The following is a 20644-nucleotide window of genomic DNA, read 5'->3' on the forward strand; positions in this document are numbered from 1 at the left end:
TTCACAAAGTTCTCTCACATAGCTTGCTTCAGTGTGAGTGAATGAGCTGTTCTGAGGACTCTAGGTGGAGGGGAGGAATTGGAAGCATCTACAGATGGAAGCCCAGATCTGTCTGTCTGTGTCGAAGATGACATGAACAGGAACCCATGTTAGCTCACTGTCTGCTTCCTCAAACCTAGTGCCTGACACGGGAGGGAGCACACATGGATGATGATTTTGGTGCAATATCCGTGCAAGCTGAGTTTGGGAAGTATAAACTTGTTTAAGACAAAGTTCGTTCCCCTCCCCAACAACGTCTGGGAAGACATCAGACTAAAGCGACTGGTGGTGCACAGTATCTGGTCAAGACGCAGCTTGCGTTAGGAAAAAGGTAAAAAACCAAACAAAAACGAGTCAGAAGCCCCATCGCGGAGAGCAAGTCAGAATTTTGGGTCAGTCTGCTGTATAGACAGTTTTGTAGAATGCGCTCTCAGTGGAACTTTTGACGTTTACAGTTTTAGGGTCTCTTAGTACTCCTCTCTGGTGAGCGCGGGGAAATTTGCATGTGTGGCATAGAGGAGGGGCCAGGGATAGCCCCAATTTGCAGGGCTGCTCTCCTCCCGTGCCGGTGACACTTGCCAACTTCGCAGTCATATTTTCAGAGCACGTGGCAGATTTGCAGCAGGTAGCCCGGGGTCACGGTCACTTTTCTGCCTGGCAGTTTTGCAGAGCCCGCCAGTTCTATAGGGAGCGCTCTATCTGCCCAGTTCCTGCTGCGGCAGGGGTCACCCAAACGTCGCAGAGGGCGGGACGCAGCACGTGGGCGGCGAGGGCTTCCCGCGCGAGCTTCCCGTGCAAGCTTCTCCCGCGGCGGGCTCCGTAGCGCGCGCGCGTTCCCGCTCGCCCTCAGCTTTCCCGGGCTGCAGGCACAGCCCCGTCCGGCCCGCCCGCTCCTCCCCCTCCGCCTCCGGGACTTTTACTTTCAGTTTTCCCAAAGCTGCCCTCGACCCTTGCGGAGGACGGACGCAGCCGTGGGCTCCTGGCCGCCGCCGTGGGAACGGTAACTTGGGCCGCCATCGCGGCTTTCCCGCCCCTCTTCCGCGCGCTCCTTCCTCCCGCGCGTCCCCGCCCAGAGTCCCCCTCCCTCCCGCAGGCTCGCAGAACCTGCTTGCAGGGCGCTGTGGCTCGGAAGGCTCTCCAGCGTGCCTGGCCATCGCTGGCTTTGCTCGGCACGGCGGTCCCTTGGTCTCCTGACCAGGGTCTCACGACATCCGGTGCCATTCCGGATGTAACAGGGAAGAAAGAGCGGGTGTAGGGCAGTAGATGTGGTTGTTTGAACCCGCAAGGACTACCTTGTCAGACCGGGAACTTTGGCGCCGCCGGGTCCATTTAATGGGAATCTTGGGCCGTTCTGGTGGCTTGTGCTCAGGGAAAGAGGGAGTTAGGTGCATAGGTGCTTGAAACACTCTTTCTTGTCTGGGGACCCTTGCATCGGGACTCTTAGACTCTTACAGTGACTTAAGACTGGTGAAAAACTGGCGACACTTGTCAGTATGAGCTCCAGGCGACACCTCACCTTTACTCCTTGGCCTTTCGGGTTTATGGGGATGTAAGTTTACTAGTAGGCACAGACGGTGTTTGTAAGCAGTTCACTGCCCTTTCTCTTGAGCTGAGATAACTGATAAGGCCCTGGTTTTCTGTTGGCAAGCTGTTTCTTCCTTCAGAGTTTGGCCAGCCTGACCTTACACCCCTGTCCATATTGTTAAAGCCTAGCATTACAATCTGCCACTCTGCAACCTCCTATAGGACATGGGCAAAGTCTCTAGTTCCCTAATGGTGTGAACCTCAGGTGACACTGGTGGGTTGGGTGGCAGCCTCGGGACTTTTTCACTTAAGGAAGTATGCATTTGGGCAGGAGGTGAGCCTGTTCAATGTCACTGTGTTTGGGAAGCAGGCAGCCTGTTTCCTCAGGAAGACCCACCTCAATCAACTCGCTTAGCCTGCTTTCTCTTGCTGGGATAAACACCATGACCATAGAGAGGAAAGGCTTTATTTCATTTGATGACTTCAGGTCACCGTCTGTCGTTGAGGGAAGTCGAGGCAGGAACCTGGAGGCTGGAGATGTGATTATTCACTCAGCTACCATTAGTACACAGCCTGTGGATGGTACCACTATAGTGGGCTGGGCCCTCCCCTCCCACACCAGCCATTAGTCAAGGCACTTCCCTATAGACATAGCCACAGGCTATTGTGATCTGGGCAATTCCTCAAGTGAGATTTCCTGTTCCCTGGTGACATTGTGTCAACTTGACCAAAAAAAAAAAAAAAAAAAAAAAAAAAACCAACAACAAAACAAAACCAGACACCACACCCCTTAGCATGGGTCTGGGGAAGCTCTCAGGGCAAGTGGCATCCCAGTGGCCAAAGTGATTGCAAGTAGGAGCAGCCACATTGTAAGACAGGAATTTGGGGTAGCCAGAGAGTGGCTGGACGTATTATTTTCTAAGCAACCTCTTGGGAACTAACACATGCAGAACCCCAGCAACTTCCTACTGGATTCCCATCCCCTCGTGTAGGGGGCTAGCCTTCCAACACAAGAAGCCTGGGTGGGGGGGGGCAATTACAGCCAAACCATAACAGCAGGCATCACACATCTTACGTCATTTAAAGAAGACATTCCATGTCTCTTTACTGTGGGCAAGCACTGTCTCTGTAATGACTGCTCTTTGCAGTCCCTGAAAAGGACTGGTACAGAAAAGTCATGCAAGGAAGGCCCCTCGGGCAGCACCGTTGATGAGCCCAGATGAGATGGCTTTCTCGGAGGGTTCTGGCCTGGCTTTGATGACGTCACTGAGGATAAGCACCCCACTTGGTCACCTGAGATCTTTGAATGTTTCCAAGACTCGAGTGGATCAGCCATGGGAGTGAGGAAGCTCCTGGGTGCTTAGCCTTCCTGATTGACGAGTCAAGCCGGCTGTTGCTGATGTAGGCTGTTAGCAGGAAGGCTTAAGACTTAGACTCCTGCCTGTAAGATAGATGTGTTTTAGCTCCAGATTTCGGGCATCTCATTCTCTGGTCTGCTTGCTCTGTGGCTGTGGGCCTGTGGTGATGGAGGTGGGGCATCCTAGTGGTGAGAGTATATGATGGGGCAAAGTCGTTGACCTCAGGGCAGTCAGGAAGACGATTTGAGCTTCCAACAGATGGTGGAGTGGGCGTTGTGGAGAAGTCTCCCACTGACACCAGTTAGGGCTGACCATTTGTACACGGTGTGAGGCCATTCACAGGAGTGGAGTCAGTGTTCGTAAGGAACACAGACCCTCCCTCTTCTAGCACTCAATAGCTCCTCAGCCAGGAATGGGTTCCTTACGTCTTCAGGCCTGTGTCAGCTTTCTGTTAGCATAATAAGTTCCTGAGGTGATCAATTTAGAAGAGTAGTCTGTTCTGGTTCACATTTTAGAGCCTCCAGCCCATGATTGCCTGGGCCAGTTGCTGATGGAACACAACCTGGTATATACTGGCCAGTTTTTCCTCGCAGTGATCAGGATATGGGAGGGCAATTTAAAGACATTTCTCTCTTTAGAGCTGCAAACCTTTTTTTGTTTTTTTAAAAAGAGATTTATTTGTTATTATAAATAAGTACACTGTAGCTGTCTTCAGATATACCAGAAGAGGGCGTCAGATCTCATTACGACTGGTTGTGAGCCACTGTGTGGTTGCTGGGATTTGAACTCAGGACCTTCGGAAGAGCAGTCATTGCTCTTACCTGCTGTGCCATCTCGCCAGCCCAACGCTGCAACCTTTTAATACAGCTCCTCATGTCGTGGTGACCCTCAACCATAAAACTATTTTGTTGCTAGGTCATAACTGTAATTTTGCCACCGCTATGCATCGTACTGTAAATATCCGATACGCGACCCCTGGTTCAGAAGTCTCAGCCCACCCGTGGCAGAGCGCCATAGCAACCAGGTGTTGACTCCTTGTAGCAGCCAGAAAGCGGGGAGCGGCTGCAGGAAGGTGCACTCTACCCTCTCAGGAAACTCTCAATGCCCTGCTTCCTTCTTCGAGGCCGCACCTCCAGCGAGGCCACACCCCTAGTGGGGCCACACCTCCAGCGAGGCCACACCTCCAGTGAGGCCACACCTCCAGCGAGGCCACACCTCCAGCGAGGCCACACCTCCAGAAGCTTTCCGTGCTCACCAGCTGGAGACCAAGCAGCCCGAGTTCTACACTTGAGTCTAGTGGAGGCTCATTTCGTTTTGAGTCTCGGCAATAGGGTATTGTCTTGATGGCCTGGAGGTAAAAGGGAGGAGGAAATGGGTCTCATTATTTCCCCTGAAGACCCATCAGCAACAGGAAGCTCCCAGGAGGCCACGCTTTGGGTTCCAGGGCCTCCTGGCAGCAGGATGCTGGGGATTTTGGGGGAAGGGGCACACCAGATCCAAACCAGCCAGACCTTTTGTGTGCTTGTTTTTTTTAACTGATGTTGCTATCCAGGTGTGTGAATTCCTTCTGTAAACCCTCTCTCCTCAGTGTTGGGGGGATTAGCCTTTTGATATACACACCTTCTTCATCCATCCATTGGTCTTAAAATGTGTTACTCTGTCGTGCCTCCTTAAGGAATGAGATGGGAGATGAAACTGTCATAGGCTCCCTGCAGTGCACAGTTCTGAGAGTTTGACCTCTAGGTCCTGGGATCTTTTCTGGCACCTCTACTTCCTGGTTGTAGTCCCGTCTGTGGGGAATGGCCAAAGCTGTAGTTTCTAGGCAGGGTCAGAGCTGGAACCTCGTAATCTGGAGTCATGAGGACATATATCCCCCCCTCCTCTTCTTCTTCTTCCTTCTTCTTGCCTTGCTCCCTCTTTCTGTTTTATGGATTTTAGGTTTAACCCTTAAGACTAAATTTGGCAAAAGAGTCAAGGCTTAAGACCACATGGAAGGTAGTGTCTTTTCCTGGTAGGTTTTAACAAAACACTGACTTGTTGACTGTAAAAGGTATTTGAAGGCGGGCGGGCCTTGCTAATGACCCTGCACTGATAAAGTGTATGTGAAGAGGGACCACAGACAGCCAGGTGTCTTCCATGCCTGGCCTCTGCTTCTTTCCTCTGTGCTGATGTAAGAAATGTTTGGGGTCTGATCTGAAAGATCTGTGTCCTGACCAGAGCCATGTTGGTGACTGTGGTAAGGTTTGAGATGTGCAGAGAAACATGGCAGCCATCTGATCTCTCTTGGCCACTGTGGATGTGACCCCAGGTTCTTTCCTGACTCAGTTCTTTCTCCACTGCCCAGAGCCAAGCCAAGCCTCTCTTCCCCCCTCCCCTCCCCTCCCCTCCCCTCCCTTCTCCTCCCTTCTCCTCTGCTGCTCTCCTCTTTCTCCATCATGTTCTGGAAGGTGATATCACAGTGACACGGTTACAGCTACAGTCCACAGAGCTGCTGCTTGGCCAGTATGGCTGTCCCTCTCTAGGCTGGATTTCCAACTCTAGATGTCATTCCTTGTCCCATTCTGGAACCAAGGATGTTCTATAAAAACAGACTCCACCTTCTTTTCCAACCAAGTGAAAACACCCCTAGGCCAGCCCTGACAGGTGTGTCAGTACTGCCCCTGAAGGCTGAGGCGTCCCACTCACACGCTCAGGTCTGAGACCATAGAAAGCTGAAGTTTGCCAGTTGCCATCGGTGGCTGAGAGCTAATGAGGATTTGATTTGTGAGCAGTGATTCCAATATGGATTCTCCTTGGATCAGCTGTATCCTGTTTAACCAATTCTAGTCCCATGGGGGTATTCATTTCCTCCAGCCTTCCACTCAATTAATATTTATTTAATAAGCATCTTCTGTGTGCCAGATGCCTCTACCACAACGAGTTTATATTGTCCTGCGGGAGCCAAGCAATTAGCAGAGCACAAATAAATGGAAAATAAATACAAGAGCCAAGTAGGCAGTGAGCATGGATAAACAGGCAGGTAGCAAATGTTTGTGTCTGCTCGCAGAGAGGAAACAAGCAGAGGCAGTACGCAATAAGCAGACGTTACTCACAGAAACAAACAAGTGGGCCGGTCTCCTGACACCTGTCCCAGAGTGTGAAGGGCCTTCAAATCCAAGGAGATGTGTGTGTGTGTGTGTGTGTGCGTGTGTGTGTGTGTGGTGTGTATGACTGCAGACCAGAGGTCAACCTCAGGTGTCTCTGCAGAAGGTGTCCTGCTATGTGTCGCTCTGCCCTGGAACTCCCAGTTCAGCAAGGTTGGCTTGTCAGTGAAACTCGGGGATCCACAGGTCTGGGATCTGGACTGGGGTTACAAGCATGTGCCACCATTTCTAGGACCAGACTCAAGACCTCACTCACCCTTGTGCCGTTGAGCTGTCCCCATAAGCTTCTTGTAGGCTCCTGAGCAGGAAACTCATTTATTGGCAGTCCACTTGGGTACGTTGTATAGAGTAATGTTGGGCAGCGGGCATGGGAGAATAAAGGGGGTGGGAGAGAACCCACATCCCACCAGAGTTGCGGTGCTCTGGGCGGGCAACTCAGAGGACTGCAGCTCACTCTCCACACAGCCCTGGGTGGGTACCTGGCTGTGTGAAGCCATGGACTTCCTTGGACAGGGAGCAGTCGGAGGTCCCTGGGCCTCATGGAGGCCAGAGACAACAGGTTCTCAGTCTCAGACATCCCAGCTCTATGTCTCAGAAGAGCTAAGAACAAAGTAGGGACCCCAGTCAGCCCCAGGGCTGAAGAGAGGGGAGGACGGGGGGGGGGGGGGAGAGGGGGTGCTGGGTGGTTCCCACAAGGGCGAGCGTCCTTGGTCCTGTCCCTCGCTAGAGCACAGGAAGGCCTTCCAGCGCAGCTCTTTAGAAAACCTGTTCCATTGTTCAAGCAATGGCAGGCCTTGATGAACAGAGATGGTCTATGGTTTTAGAGCTTTATTGTAGAAAGACAGAAAGAGAGAAGGTAGAAAGAGAGACGCTGGCCATGGCCACGTTGAGAGAGGGGGGAAGGGAGGGAAAAAGGGAGAGCTAGAGATGAGAATGAGAGAGGTGAGAGCTTAAGAGAGAGAGGAGGGGCCAAGCAGCCCCTTTTATAGTGGGCTGGGCTATCTATCTTGCAGTTGCAGGGTAGCTGTCGGGAGGAGCATACCTGGCTATTGTCAGGTAACTGTGAGGGTAGAGTCTATCTAGAATGCCAGGAGCTTGGGGCTTTGTCTATGTGACTGATAGTCACAGAATTATGGAGTTGGGAGCTCTGTGGTGTCAGGCACCTGTCTCTGGGAATGTGGCTCACTATTCTGTCCCTTGTAGAGTTTTCTACTGGCTCTCTGGAGCAAGACTCGCTCAACCAAAACAGGCTGCCTTTCACTGTCCCACAGAGTAAAGATCATGTACACACATGCTAGCTCACACACACACACACCTACAGTGAAGAGAGCTCTGTGACTCAGAGTTGCTGCTGCTGTTGAAATGTGCCGGGTGATGTCAGGCTGGGTATGAGTGTCTGTGACCTGCCAGGAACTTAAGGGGCTGATTGTTACGAACCCTGACAGAACCTATCCGGTTCATTGTACACACGTTTATCAAAGCCACGGGAGCTGGAGCAGAAGCTCTGAGGTCAGGGGCTTTGGTTTCTTCTTGTTGGTTACTTGGTCTCTGTAAGGAGGCCATCTGTCGGATTACACTATCACATTGATGGTGCAGCAACTCTGGAGCTTAAACACGCAAAACTGCTCACCCTACGTTTAATTCATTAAGTGCTATGTCACCTGAAAATGCTAAAAGGCAGAGGGCGGCAGTTTATAGAGTGCTGCTCATGTGTGAAGACCTGCGTTCAGCCCCTAACACACACATACAGAGCCAGGAGCCTTGACACACAATCGAGACTGGTAGATCCTTGGGGCTCACTGGCCGACCAGCCTACCCTAATGGGGAGATCCAGGCCAGCAAGAGAGCCTGGCTAATAACACAAGGGGACAGAGTCTAGGGAGTGACGTCCAAGGTTGACCTGAGGCATGCACATAGGTGTGTGCGCACACACAGAGACTTGCCCACACATGGACGCACACACAATCACAAGGCTAAGACGCCACTCTACATCTCTGTTTTTCTGGTTTGGTTCTTTTCCTAGATGACCGATGATCAGGACTGTGCAGCGGAGCTGGAAAAGGTGGATTCTTCCAGCGAAGATGGAGTTGACGCCAAGCCAGACCGCTCCTCTATCATCTCCTCCATTCTCTTGTGAGTTCTCCTCTTGGCTCATCACCCCCCTCAGCCACTTAGACCCACTTCACACCCAAGGGGAGGGGACACTCAGGAAAGGAGGTTTGTGTTGGACCTTCTAGCTTAGGCAGGTCCAGGAAAGGCAGCACTGTGCTGTGTGGGCTCCTGCTCACAGCTGCATGTTTGAGGGGCAGCCTGCGCTCTTGCGAGCAAGGCTGGGGGCTGCTGATGCCTGTCGGTAAGGAACATGGCTGCTGAATGGCAGAGTTTGGGTTCTAGGAATAGCAGGTACCAGGGCAGCTCAGGGGTGAAGCTAGACCCCTCTGTGCTCAGGCCCCTACCTTTCCTGAGTCCATGTTGTATTCTACATCTGCCATGTATGAATAATCACACCTTCATTTATTATTCGTATCATCACATTTAATCCATGTGTATTCCCGGAGGATGGGTCTCTCGTCGATGCCATCTGGCGGTTGGGGAAACTGACTTCATCACTTTTTATGATGGGTCAATAATAGATGGTTGTGCTGAAACTAGTGTCCAGACAGTACAGCGGGACTCACATGAAGGAATCTCTAGTTAAAAAAAAGAGGGCTGGCCAGCAAGGTGGCCCAGTGTTTCAAGCCTGACAACTAGACAAAATTTATCCCCTGAAGCCTCAAGGTAGAAAGAACTGACTTCCCCCAAGTTCTTTGACTGCCACAAGTACACAAATAAGTAATGTAATTTCAGCGGAGGGCTTCAGGGGAGCAGAGGACCCTCCTCGCACCTTCTTTTGGTCGGGGACATGTATGACATTCTTTGAGGGTCAGGCACACCTCTCTGCTTTACGTGGTAATCCCCACCCCCTCCACCCCCGTCTACAGCATCACCTTCTGATGTTTCGATTGCTCTTCAACCATGGTCTGAAATTGTTAAATGGAAAACTCCTGAAATACAAACGCACATTGCTCGTCCCACGTGGTGAGGCGGAGTCTGATGTCACGATACTGTCCCTTGCAGTCATGTGTCATCCCTCTGATGTTACCAAGTCATCGCTTGGGCTATGACAGCACTGTGCTCAGGGCATCCTGTTTTATTTAATATTGCCTCCAAAGGGTCGGTTCTTAATGCTGCAGTTCCTACATGCCCAAAGGAGGGTGCACACAGAGTTCTTTCTTGAAGCAGGAGTTCTCAGCCAGCGAGGAAATGAAAGCCTGGGCCCAAGTTGCTGGGCTCTGCTGTAAGAATGGACTTTTTCAGGGGCCTGGGGAGATGCCTGTGTGGTTACTCACTTACTGTGCAAGTGAGATGACCAGAATTGAAATTCCCAGAACTCATGTAGTAGGTGGGTGGTGGCCTGCCCATAGTTCCAGCCTTCCTTAGCAGAGGCAGAGGAATCCACAGAGCAAGCTGACTGGTGAGACTAGCTCTGGAGTTGAAGGAGACATTCTACCTCATTGAAGAAGGTGGCCGATAGATAATTCCTGGCATCAGCCTAGGGCCTCAACAGACACACACCAGTTGCAAACATGCCTTCACATACATGCACCCAACATACACAGGTGTGCGTGTGAGACACACACACACTATGAGAAAGGAAAGGGAAAAAGAAGGAAGGCTTTTTTTTTTTTTTTCTGAGACAGGGTTTCTCTGTATAGCCCTGGCTGTCCTGGAACTCACTCTGTAGACCAGGCTGGCCTCAAACTCAGAAATCCGCCTGCCTCTGCCTCCCGGGTGCTGGGATTAAAGACGTGCCATTGTGAGGTTGTAAACAAAGGAGATGTACTAGGATGCTGTGCCCCTCACCTATGAGCCTGGGCATCATGATGGTGACCTCGTCATGGTGGAAAAGGCACAGGACAATAGGGATTGGTATTGCCTGTGGCTTGGGGGTCCTATCAGTGGTCCTGGAACGCACACTCCACTGGTAAGAAGGAACCACAGTACTTCCTAAGCCATTCCCACTGGACACAGACCGCAGGGGCATGATGGACTCTGGTCAGCGCTCGGGAAAGGGAGAGCTGACTCACAAGGCTTCCCCTGAAACCCTTCAGAGACAGCTGCAGGTCATACCATCCCAGACAAAAATAGCACTCAGGAGAGTAGTCCCCAGTGCAGCGGGCTTGAATTTCAGTGGGTGTCACCTGAGTTCAGGAATAATCCACTGGAGTTCCAAATAACACATCTCCAACTTCTGGGCACTTTCAAAAGCCTGGTGAATTGGCCTAGGCTAGCCTGTTTCCCAGAGAAAGCCACTTAGAGGAGTAGCCTTCAAGTGTTAAATGTCACATTCTGATCCTGCACCTCTGTACAGTGTAAGCTGCTATGACTATTTATTTGTTTGTTTTTACAGAAAGGCTCTCTATAGCGCCCAGCTTTTTTTTTTTTTTTTTTTTTTTTTTAATGTATGTGAGTACACTGTCGCTGTCTTCAGACACACCAGAAGAGGGCATCAGATCTCATTATAGATGGTTGTGAGTCACGATGTGGTTGCTGGGAATTGAACTCAGGACCTCTGGAAGAGCAGATGGTGCTCTTAACCACTGAGCCATCTCTCCAGCCCGGTATAACTATTTAGACAGTGTAAAAATGATTACTAATATTATGTATTAATGCTGGAAATTAATATGGCAACAGTTTATTAGTATTCTGTATATATTAATGCTGGAAATTGAAGTACAACAGCAGTTATTCCTTAACCAGCTAGTTCCCCAAATAACCACACAGAGACCTTTTAATATTTCATAGCTTAGGCCTTAGCTCTCAAGTAGCCCATCTAAGTTAATCTGACCACCTAGCCCTATCCAGGTTGCTATACCTTTCAGACCCATAGTCACATCTCTTTATGTCTCCTGGTGAAAGAGCCCGCCTTTTTCTTCTTCCCAGAGTTCCTTTCTCCCTCTCAGGAAGTCCCACCTTACTCTCTTTACTGTCCAATTACAGGCTCAAGCCTTTTATTGACCAATTAACTTGGGAGCGAGGTTTGCCCAACAAAAGCTGTTGTACATTTAGCCCGGGAATACCTTGCTGTCACAGACCAACTCAACCAGACAACTGCAGAGGATGTCTCGCTTTCGATTGTTCAGGGGAAGGACAGGTAGGAATTGTTTAACAGTCAGTAGCGTTTTCGGAGCATTGCACTCCTTGGAAGATGGAAAAAGAAATTGTGTGGTAACCAATGACGTTTGAGCACCTTGCCTTTAAGCGCATCTGATGAGTCTAAACAGGAAGTGACTACAGCCATCTGTGTTTCATTGAAAGTATAGAAGCCACTTTGGTGGACAGAATTTTATCTCTTTTTTTTTTCTATCCTCTCTTCGCTCGTGCCTTTTGTTTTATTCTCTCTGATTGAGTTACTTGAAAGTCTTCTGTTGCTCACCCAAGCGTGCAGCTGTTCATAGGGTCCACGCTATCACGTGCATATTGCATATCACTTGAAGGCGTCTTCCAGTTCCCTGAGTGTTATAAGGAATTCATCCTCAGCTAAGCTCCTCTTCCCATTATTGTTCCAGATAAACAAGTCATTAGATTATTACCTTGTTAGTCATCTGGAAGATTAAGTAGGAATTGCAAATGATGCTGAACTCGCAGGCTTTAATAATGAAGAAATAGAAGGATAAGAAAGCCAGTGTCTCTTTGCTTATTTTCCATTTTTAGCCGTGGAGTCACCGAAGAGTCATGAATGAATTCATGAAACAGAAGAACGTTGCGATAGTAATGCCGCTTAATTCTTGAATTCCTTCTGCGCTCTGTACTGAGTATGGCAACTCAGTCAGGTGCTTCCTCACATTCAAAGAATTGGGAGTCACTGGCTTCTTGTTCAACCTTTGGGGACACACACACACACACCCCAATTTCTAGGAAGGTCATAAAAAGCCTGTACCGAAACTCCTCCATCAGTTGGTCCCGAGGCCTCAAAGAATCAGAAAAAGAAGCACACATACACGTTTGCATCTATTCTTTGTAATAGATTTATGTATGTGCGCATGCGTGCTGCATTAGGCACGCCAAGCTGCTCACAGAGTGGTTTTTGCCTGTGCGAGCAGCGGCGGTGGTGTAACACTGTTTGCAAAGCCAGCTTGTCAAGCAGTTACCCCACACAGGCTCTTTCTCAGTAGAGCGCTGAAACCATTTTTCATTCAGTAAATGTCTTACTAGGCATCCTGTGACGGTCTCCATGCGCAAAGTTCTCAGTTATAACTGGGTAGGTGGGGCAGGGCTAGGGAGGGAAGGAGAACACAGAGCTCTCAGCTCTGGTTCCCTCCTGATTCAGTGCTTGATCCACCATCCTGAGACCAGGTCTGCCATGGGGAAGTGGGTGGGGCAGTGGGGCAGCTAGATACAGTGTCACTAAGCTGGTCCCATTCCATCCTGAATCCTAAATGAATGGATTTTCTTCAAAGTGTCTTCCAGTGCCTAATTGGATTTGCCATAATCCAAAGCCAGGTCCCAGATACCAACTTCCCCCTTCTCAAATATAACAGGAAGCCCCACTTGTCCCCTTGTGGAGTGACTGAACCCTCTGCAGCACATTAAGAATAGTTCTGTAGTTCTGTCAGCTACACAGTGGAAATAGGAGGATGGGAAGGCGGGGGGACCCACTCCACTGGAAGTGGAGAATCTGGCCATGTATTTAAAGCAAATGACTAAGGCCTTTGGGAAGACGGGGAATTCTGCTTGAAGACCTAGGCCTTGGCTTAAGCCCTGTTTTGCAAAATTAGATGTAGTCTGTGCTTCCAGAGTGAGCAAGCTTGGGTCACCTGGTTCAGGTATACTGTACCTTTCCAGTACATGGCTGATGTCACCATCAGAGCTCATGTTATCAGAGTGAACACTTTGGCAAGTCCTTGCATGGGATCTAATGCACGCTGTCTTGCTTAAACGCTGATTTTGTTGCATCAGGTATAAGACATCACTTGAATTATTAAGCAATTCTACACTAAAATGAACGATGATTTAATGTCATATTCTTTTAGGTCGTGAAATGTTAGTTTATTTTCCCAGCCTTCTTTAGGCATCTGACTCTTTAAATCAGGGCTTCTTAAAGTCTTTCCATCTATGACCCAAGAATTTTTATGTCTCCAAGTGTGTGTGTGTGTCACAGGACTGGCTCAACCCACCAGCTCCCATGTAATGATGTAGAGACTTGAATTTATTTATGAAAGCTTAGGCTATTTCTCAACTAGCTCATATAACTTAATTAACCCATTTATTCTGATCAGGGTTATGGCATGTGGCCACTAGTTACCTCTGGTAAGCCCAAGTTTCTCTGGCTGGCTAGAGCTTTCCTTCCCAGAGTTCCTATCTCTGCTCGGAAGTTCTGCCCCTCCTCTCCTGCTTTGCTGTGGGCTGTTTAGCTCTGTTAACCAATCAGAAGGTGATGAGGACGATCTTTATAAAACACTGAGACAGCGGAGCAGTGGTGGCGCACGTCTTTAATCCCAGCATTTGGGAGGCAGAGGCAGGCGGATTTCTGAGTTCGAGGCCAGCCTGGTCTAGAGAGTGAGTTCCAGGACAGCCAGGATCATACAGAGAAACCCTGTCTCAAAAAACCAAGAAACCAAAACCAAAACAAAACAAAACCCACTGAGAGAGATGATGCTTCATAGAAATAACAATACCAAAGACCCGGCACTCAACTCTCTGCCTTTACAGAAATCAGCATTTGAATAATACAAAAATAACCTTTATTCACTGCACAAGCGGCGCAAGAGATTATCCCAATGTGTCTGTGTGTGCATGTGCTTACGTGTGTATACCTATATAGTTATATAGATATATAAAAAGCAAATGTTTACTTTTGTAAGACTGGGGAGACAGTCCAGTCTTGAGGTGCGTGTGACACCAGCAGGAGGACCTGAGTTGTTCTGTTGCCAGTACCGAGTAAATGCAGTGTAAACCCATGTAAATAAGATGCAGTTAGAATTTGCCAGATCCGGGTCAGGACTTAAAGTCTCAGGTCTAGAGAGGTGGAGATAGGCAGGTCACTGGGGCTCACAGGCCAGCGTCCAGCCTACTTGGTGAGTCACTGTCTCAGCATCCAAGGGAGGTGGATCCAGAGGAACATCACTTGAGGTTGCCCTATGGCTCACACACACACACACACACACACACACACACACACACACACCTGGACACACATATGCACCCACACATACACAGTCACCTGGACCACATATATACTTCTTACACATACACAGACACAGTCACCTGGACACACATATGCACTTACACACACACACACATACATAGTCACCTGGATATACATATATACTCACACACACACATACACACACACAGTCACCAGGACCACATATGCACTTAAACACACACAGTCATCTGGATGCACAATGGACTTGCACACACATACACATATAGTCACCTGGATGCATATATGCACTTACACACACATACACACACACACACAGAGTCACCTGAACCACATATCCACTTACACACACACACAGTGACCTGGACCACAAATGCATTTAAACACATACACATACAATATGCACTTACACACACACACACACAGAGCCACCTGGACCACAAATGCACTTACACACACAAATACAGTCACCTGGATGCCTATATTCACTTACACACACACACATACACACACACACACACACACAAAGTCACCTGGACCACGTATGCACTTACTCACACTTGTACATTAAAAGAATCTATTTAAAATAAGTCCTTGGCAGACACGTACTTTACCAGTTCCCAAAGCTGGAAGTGAGTCTGCACTAGTGAGATGGATATGCCTGATTATTTTTACTTTGAGAAATCTCAGTTGGGCCAGGCATGGTGGTGCAAGCCTTTAGTCCCAGCTTATGGGAGGCTGATGGAGGCAGATCCCTGAGTTTGAGGCCAGCCCAGTCTACAGAGAGAAACCCTGTCTAAAAAACAAACAAATAAACAAACAAGAGCAACAACAAAATGAAATCTTAGCTGAATATTTGATGCGGTAGAACCTAAAAGGTTTTCAAGTTTGACAGAGTTGCTGTGTTGACTTTAAAATTCTCGAGGCTAACAATAACCGCTGTATCTACGTATAGTAGAAAGTTACCCAAGTACAGGTAAGGCAGTTGTAGAAATGGTTGGGAATTCTGTTCTAATCCCAAGCTAAAAATTCTTTTATGAAAATCACATCGGTAAGTCACATCGCAGTTTCAAACATTCCAACACAAGCCAGTCTAAAGCTACACTAATAGAATACTTTTGTGTGAAAATGAGAATAAGGATATATTTACTTTATATTATTTTCTTTTACTGGGTTTATTAGGGTTTTCATTAGGTTTTGTTTGTTTTGTTCTTATTTTTACTTTTTGGAAACAGGAACTTGCTATTTAGCCTTGGCTGTCCTGGCACTTGCAGTGTAGATCAGTCTGACCTTGAGCTCAGAGATCCATCAGCTTCTGCCTCTGGGATTAGAGGCGTGCCCCGCCACACCTGCCTGAGAGTGTGAAGTCTGTTTTCTGTAATTAAACCATTATGTTTCCATAAGGCAGAAACTTCCCTATGTAACAGGGACACTGCAGTTCACAACACACAGTAGTCTTGAATCTGAGCCAAAGTGTCTCTGTGCTCACTGGCTTTTCTGCACAGAGCAAAGTGCACATACAGCGAGACACAGGCGCGTGAGCACTGCCCAAAGCTCTTCTGATACACTATGCTTTTGACTGTCCACCAGTTTCTTGTCTGTATGTGAGAAACTTTGTACTTTTGGCAAAATGTTTCTGTCTGCCCACCCCGCCCCATCCCCGTTACACAACTGCATATAAGAGGATTGTGACCACTGAGTGTTAAATAAAACACTACCGCCGGGAGTGGTGGCGCATGCCTTTAATCCCAGCACTCGGGAGGCAGAGGCAGGCGGATCTCTGAGTTCAAGGCCAGCCTGGCCTACAAAGTGAGTTCCAGGACAGCCAGGGCTATACAGAGAAACCCTGTCTCGAAAAACAAAAAACAAAACGAAACAAAAAACAAAAAAACACTACTAGGAGAAAATCCGTGTAAATAAAATGCACCTAGGATCTGTAAGGCCCCTAAGATTCACTTTGCTATTCTTTTAACCTAAGATAGAAAATTTTTTTCATCTATTAAAGTTTCCTTGGCTTTAAAAATTACATACACTTCAGATCCTATAACTCACTATATTACTATGCTCGTGTCTTAAGTATAAAGTGACAGGGAACAGGGAAGTCCCATGCAACAAGTGTCATAATTTGGTTGGTTTTTGGTTTTGTTCTTTGAGATGGTCTTGCCATGTAGCCCAGGCTAACCTCTAGGTTCCACCCCTCCTCCCCAAACTTCTCAGATCCCAGGATGTGTGGTCATCACTGTTCCTAGCCCTAAGTGGCATAGAGGCTGAGCCGGGATTTGAAACTGCGGTCATTCGCCTCTAGAACCTGACCACTGTTGTGCCTTTGTAGCCTTGGCTCTGTGAGTGCCTTGGGGCTGCAGTGGGAAGCAAGGTCTTCACAGGGCTGCAGGGTGGAGCTAAACTCAGGTGCTTCTGAAGTGGTCCTGTGACCAGGAAGTCATTTCAGGGCTCTCACAATAGGATAATTTGATCAGTCACAGCTTTAAATAAAATGCCAGCACCCCAGAGCTGCCTCAGGCTACATAGGATTGCTGGGAAGGAGTTACCCCGTAGCCAGGGAGGCGGCAAGCAGGACTGACTGTCTAGCAGTCAGTCAGGTGTGCACAACTGCAGTGTCCCTGTTACATAGGGAAGTTTCTGCCTTATGGAAACATAATGGTTTAATTACAGAAAACAGACTTCACACTCTCAGGCAGGTGTGGCGGGGCACGCCTCTAATCCGCAGCCTCCCAGCCACAGGTGGTTAAGAATATCTGTGAGTGTGGCCGGGCACAGTGTTACTTAAAACATGGTGAGGTTTGTTTGTTTGTTTGTTTTAGCAACTTTTTTGTATGCTTCTGAGCATGTAGGTATAAAGTTGTGTCAAGATGTCTAAAGGTTGGAATGCCTGGTAGATGACCTAGAAGTCAAGTAGGTGGGACAGGGCAGCCAGACTCCAGGGTACCTGGTAGGCAGAAAGCAACAGAGGTTTTGTGATCAAGCCTGTGCCTCCACTTCTACTTGGCCACAGAAGCTCTGTTGATGAGAGAACAGAGAACTGATCCACAGAGACCGTTAACGCTATGAGGGGAGGAGCGTAGAAGGTACAACGATTTTAAACTTAAACCCGACTAGCTTACAAATAAATGAGAATCAGTCTATGGTTATTTTATTTGGCTTTGACAATTACTGGGGATAACCCCTAATCAACTCTTCTAACGGCTGGCCTGGCGACCCCCCCAGTGGTGTACCCGGGATACTTGCTGTTTCTCCTGCCCATGTGCTCATGGCCCGTCTCTCCATATGACAGCGTCATCCTCTCCTCCAGTCTCTCTTCTCTTCTCTCTCTTCTCCACCCCAACCAGGTCACTCAAAACCCACCTCCTTCTAAACCCTCAGACAATTGTCCGTTTAACCACGTCTTAAATCAAGGAACAAGGTTTGCACACACACACACACACACACACACACACACAAAAAAAAAAAAAAGCTTCCAAATGTGAGAATTCACTCTTAGGCCCTGACCTTCTGGTACAGAATTTAGCATTACAGTACCATCAGACCAAACAACAGAGGCATGCAGAATGGACTGGCTCGAGACTGATTCCTGGGAAGATCTGTGTTCAGTGATTGGCAGTGACAGGTGGAAGGCAATAGAAAGATTTGTAGATTGCAGGTTGATGATAGAAAATAGATCATAGATAGATAAATAGATGATTGATAGATACATAGATGATAGATCGATAGATAGATAGATAGATAGTTCCTTAGTTACTGTCTCGCTGCTGTGAAGAGAAACGATGACCAGAGCAGCTTATAGAAGAGTTTATTGGGATCGACAGTTCTAGAGTGTGGGGAAGTCTGCGATAATCCTGGGGAGCATGGCAGCAGGCAGGCATGGTGCTGGAGCAGTAGCTGAGAGCTTGCATGTTGAGGCAACAGCCATGATGCAGAGAGAGACCTAACTGCTTATGTCATGGACTTTTGAGCCTCACCCCCAGTGACACTTCCTCCAACAAGGTTGTCCCTCCCAATCCTTCCCAGACAGTTCCAACAATCGGGGACCACTGATTGGGGTCAAATATGTGAGATGATGGGGGCCATTTTCACCCACCACTGATGGATGGGTGGACAGACAGACCGACGGATGTCTTCAGACACACCAGAATAGGGCATTGGACTCCATCACAGATGGTTGTGAAGTACCATGTGATTGCTGGGAATTGAACTCAGGAGCTCCGGAAGAGCAGTCAGTGCTCTTAACCACTGAGCTATCTCTCCTGGGGTTCTGTTTGTTTTTCAAGACCGGATTTCTATGTGTAGTCCTGGATGTGTTGGAACTCACTTTGTAGACCAGGCTGGCTTCCAACTCAGAAATCCACCTGCCTCTGCCTCCTGAGTGCTGGGATCAAAGGCGTGCGCCACCATTGCCCTACAGCCTCAGGGAATTTGGAAACCCATCATCCCTGGGTGCGGGTGCTCTGGGGAGTGTGGCTGGCCCCTCAGGATATCCCTAACTACACAAAGCGGTGCCTTCTCTCCCCATCCATCCCTTATCTAAGGCTGCGCATCAGGTAGGATAGTGGCAGGAGACAGTAGCACTCCACAGCGGTCCCTAATTAAGAACTGAATTACCCAAGATACTCTTGAATGTAGTGTTTGAGTCCTGCTTTAGTTCATGTGGCTGTGTCTGTCTGATGGCAAACGTTTGTCAGGGAATCAATGTCTAGTGTTGTTAGTGCTCGCTGCCCTTCCCCTTCAGTGTTGAACCCCAAACCTTTCTTTCCTTTTAAGTTAGGGGGTGAGGGGTTCAAATCAGCAGCAATCATCAACCGACCAATAGGATCTACTTAGTGGCGACTGGATTTGGCCTGATCACACCACAGTGTGGCCATTTGGGTTCTTGTAGAGATTGCCTCGGTTTCTACCATCCCCCCAACAGTTGCTTCCTCCCTGATCCAGAGGGACCTGGAGACCCCTGGTTGGAGGTCACTGGGTCATTCTGAAGTGGGGGGGGGGGTGAGGGCCCAGGGGCTGTCGCTGCTGTGGGCAGTCCTTGTCTCTTGTAGATCCAGCCTTAATGTCTGACATCCCAGGAAGCGCAGACCCTGCACAACGTGGGTATCAGAGCGATACTGAGAGGAGTAACAAGCATAGGTTTACCAAAGGGAATGAAATAACACATCACGTTTTCCTGTTACACTGATCTGAGTGCACCCTTACAAAACTGAATGTACCACAGACCCGGGTCGGTTTTGGAACTTGTATGCTCCCTAGCAACTTTGTGTAAATTTTTATACAAGCACTGTTTTATTAATTATATAAAATAGAAAAAATAGAAAAAGAAAAAGAAAAAAAGAACCGAATTACCCACTCACTCTCCCTGGAAGGCTGGAAGAGTTCTCAGGGCCCGTTCTGGGAAACCTCACCGCCCCCACACACTCCCAATGCCTGGTGTTAAGCCCTTCATGTCCTCTTGCCCTTTTGTGTTGTGACCACTAGATGGCAGAGCCACATTGTTTTATTCCATTTTTGTGCCGCTGGCCTTTAATATTCCAAACTGTCCTTTACTTAAAATTCATATATTAAAAGGTCTCTCTAACTTTCTGATTATTAAAAAGCATTTATGAAACACAGAAAAACACAAAAGGAAAAGTACCAAAGAGTTTAGGACTCGTAAACCGTGACTCTTAGGCCCTCCAGAAGAAATCGCTAGGGCAGTCTCCATTAAATGTGAATTACAGTTGATAGCACAAGGCTCTGTGCCCTCAAGGTCCTGAACGGAGCCCTCTCTAAATGCAACAGTGACCCTTGAGCAGTTGGAAGCCATTAGCTGCAGTCTGTGAGCCATGCAGTCTCTGCCTGGGCCGTGAGTTAAATTTTTGTAGAATGCTTGGACGTATCCACAGAAAATAAAATGTATAAAATGCTGAGGGTAGGACTGGGAGCCCGGAGAGACTGGGGAAGGAAACCTGAAGAGGAACTGGAATTCGAGGGCATTGCCAGGGGGCGCTGGAGGGCAGGCAAGATGAAATGGTTCTGTCTGGAAAACTGGGTAAGCCACCAGATAGGCATGGAATGGTCTTGATGTCGTGAACACTGGAAGTCACTGGGGGTGTACACCAAGAGCCGTCTGCCCACCCCCGGAAAACACTGCATTCTAACATGTCACTTACAAAGTCAGAAGCTCAAGTGAACGTCACACAAGGTCAGAATTCAAGAAAACACTGCAGAGTAGTGAACAGACTTCACCCAGTTGTCAGTCCCCTAGGCTTCTCTAGCCCTCCCAGGTCCCCGGCTGAGAGTCTCCGGGCCCATCTGAGGCAGAGGACAGGAACAAAGGCTGCCTCTCTGAGTCGGATAAACTCCTTTCTGCAGGCTCGAGTCACATG

General features: G+C 48.5%; 1 protein-coding gene across 1 annotated transcript in view; it reads left to right on the forward strand.

Annotated features, from left to right (window-relative positions):
- Positions 1–732: 732 nt before the first annotated feature.
- The window catches only part of Casp7 (caspase 7), a 39912-nt gene continuing 20000 nt past the window's right edge, over positions 733–20644 (forward strand). The window contains exons 1-2 of the mRNA XM_021152352.2: positions 733–1039; positions 8088–8197. Coding sequence (XP_021008011.1) covers positions 8088–8197 — 110 coding nt within the window. The 5' untranslated portion in view covers positions 733–1039. The remainder of the gene's footprint in view (positions 1040–8087; positions 8198–20644) is intronic.

Source organism: Mus caroli, chromosome 19 (assembly GCF_900094665.2).
Source record: "Mus caroli chromosome 19, CAROLI_EIJ_v1.1, whole genome shotgun sequence".
NCBI lineage: Eukaryota > Metazoa > Chordata > Mammalia > Rodentia > Muridae > Mus > Mus caroli.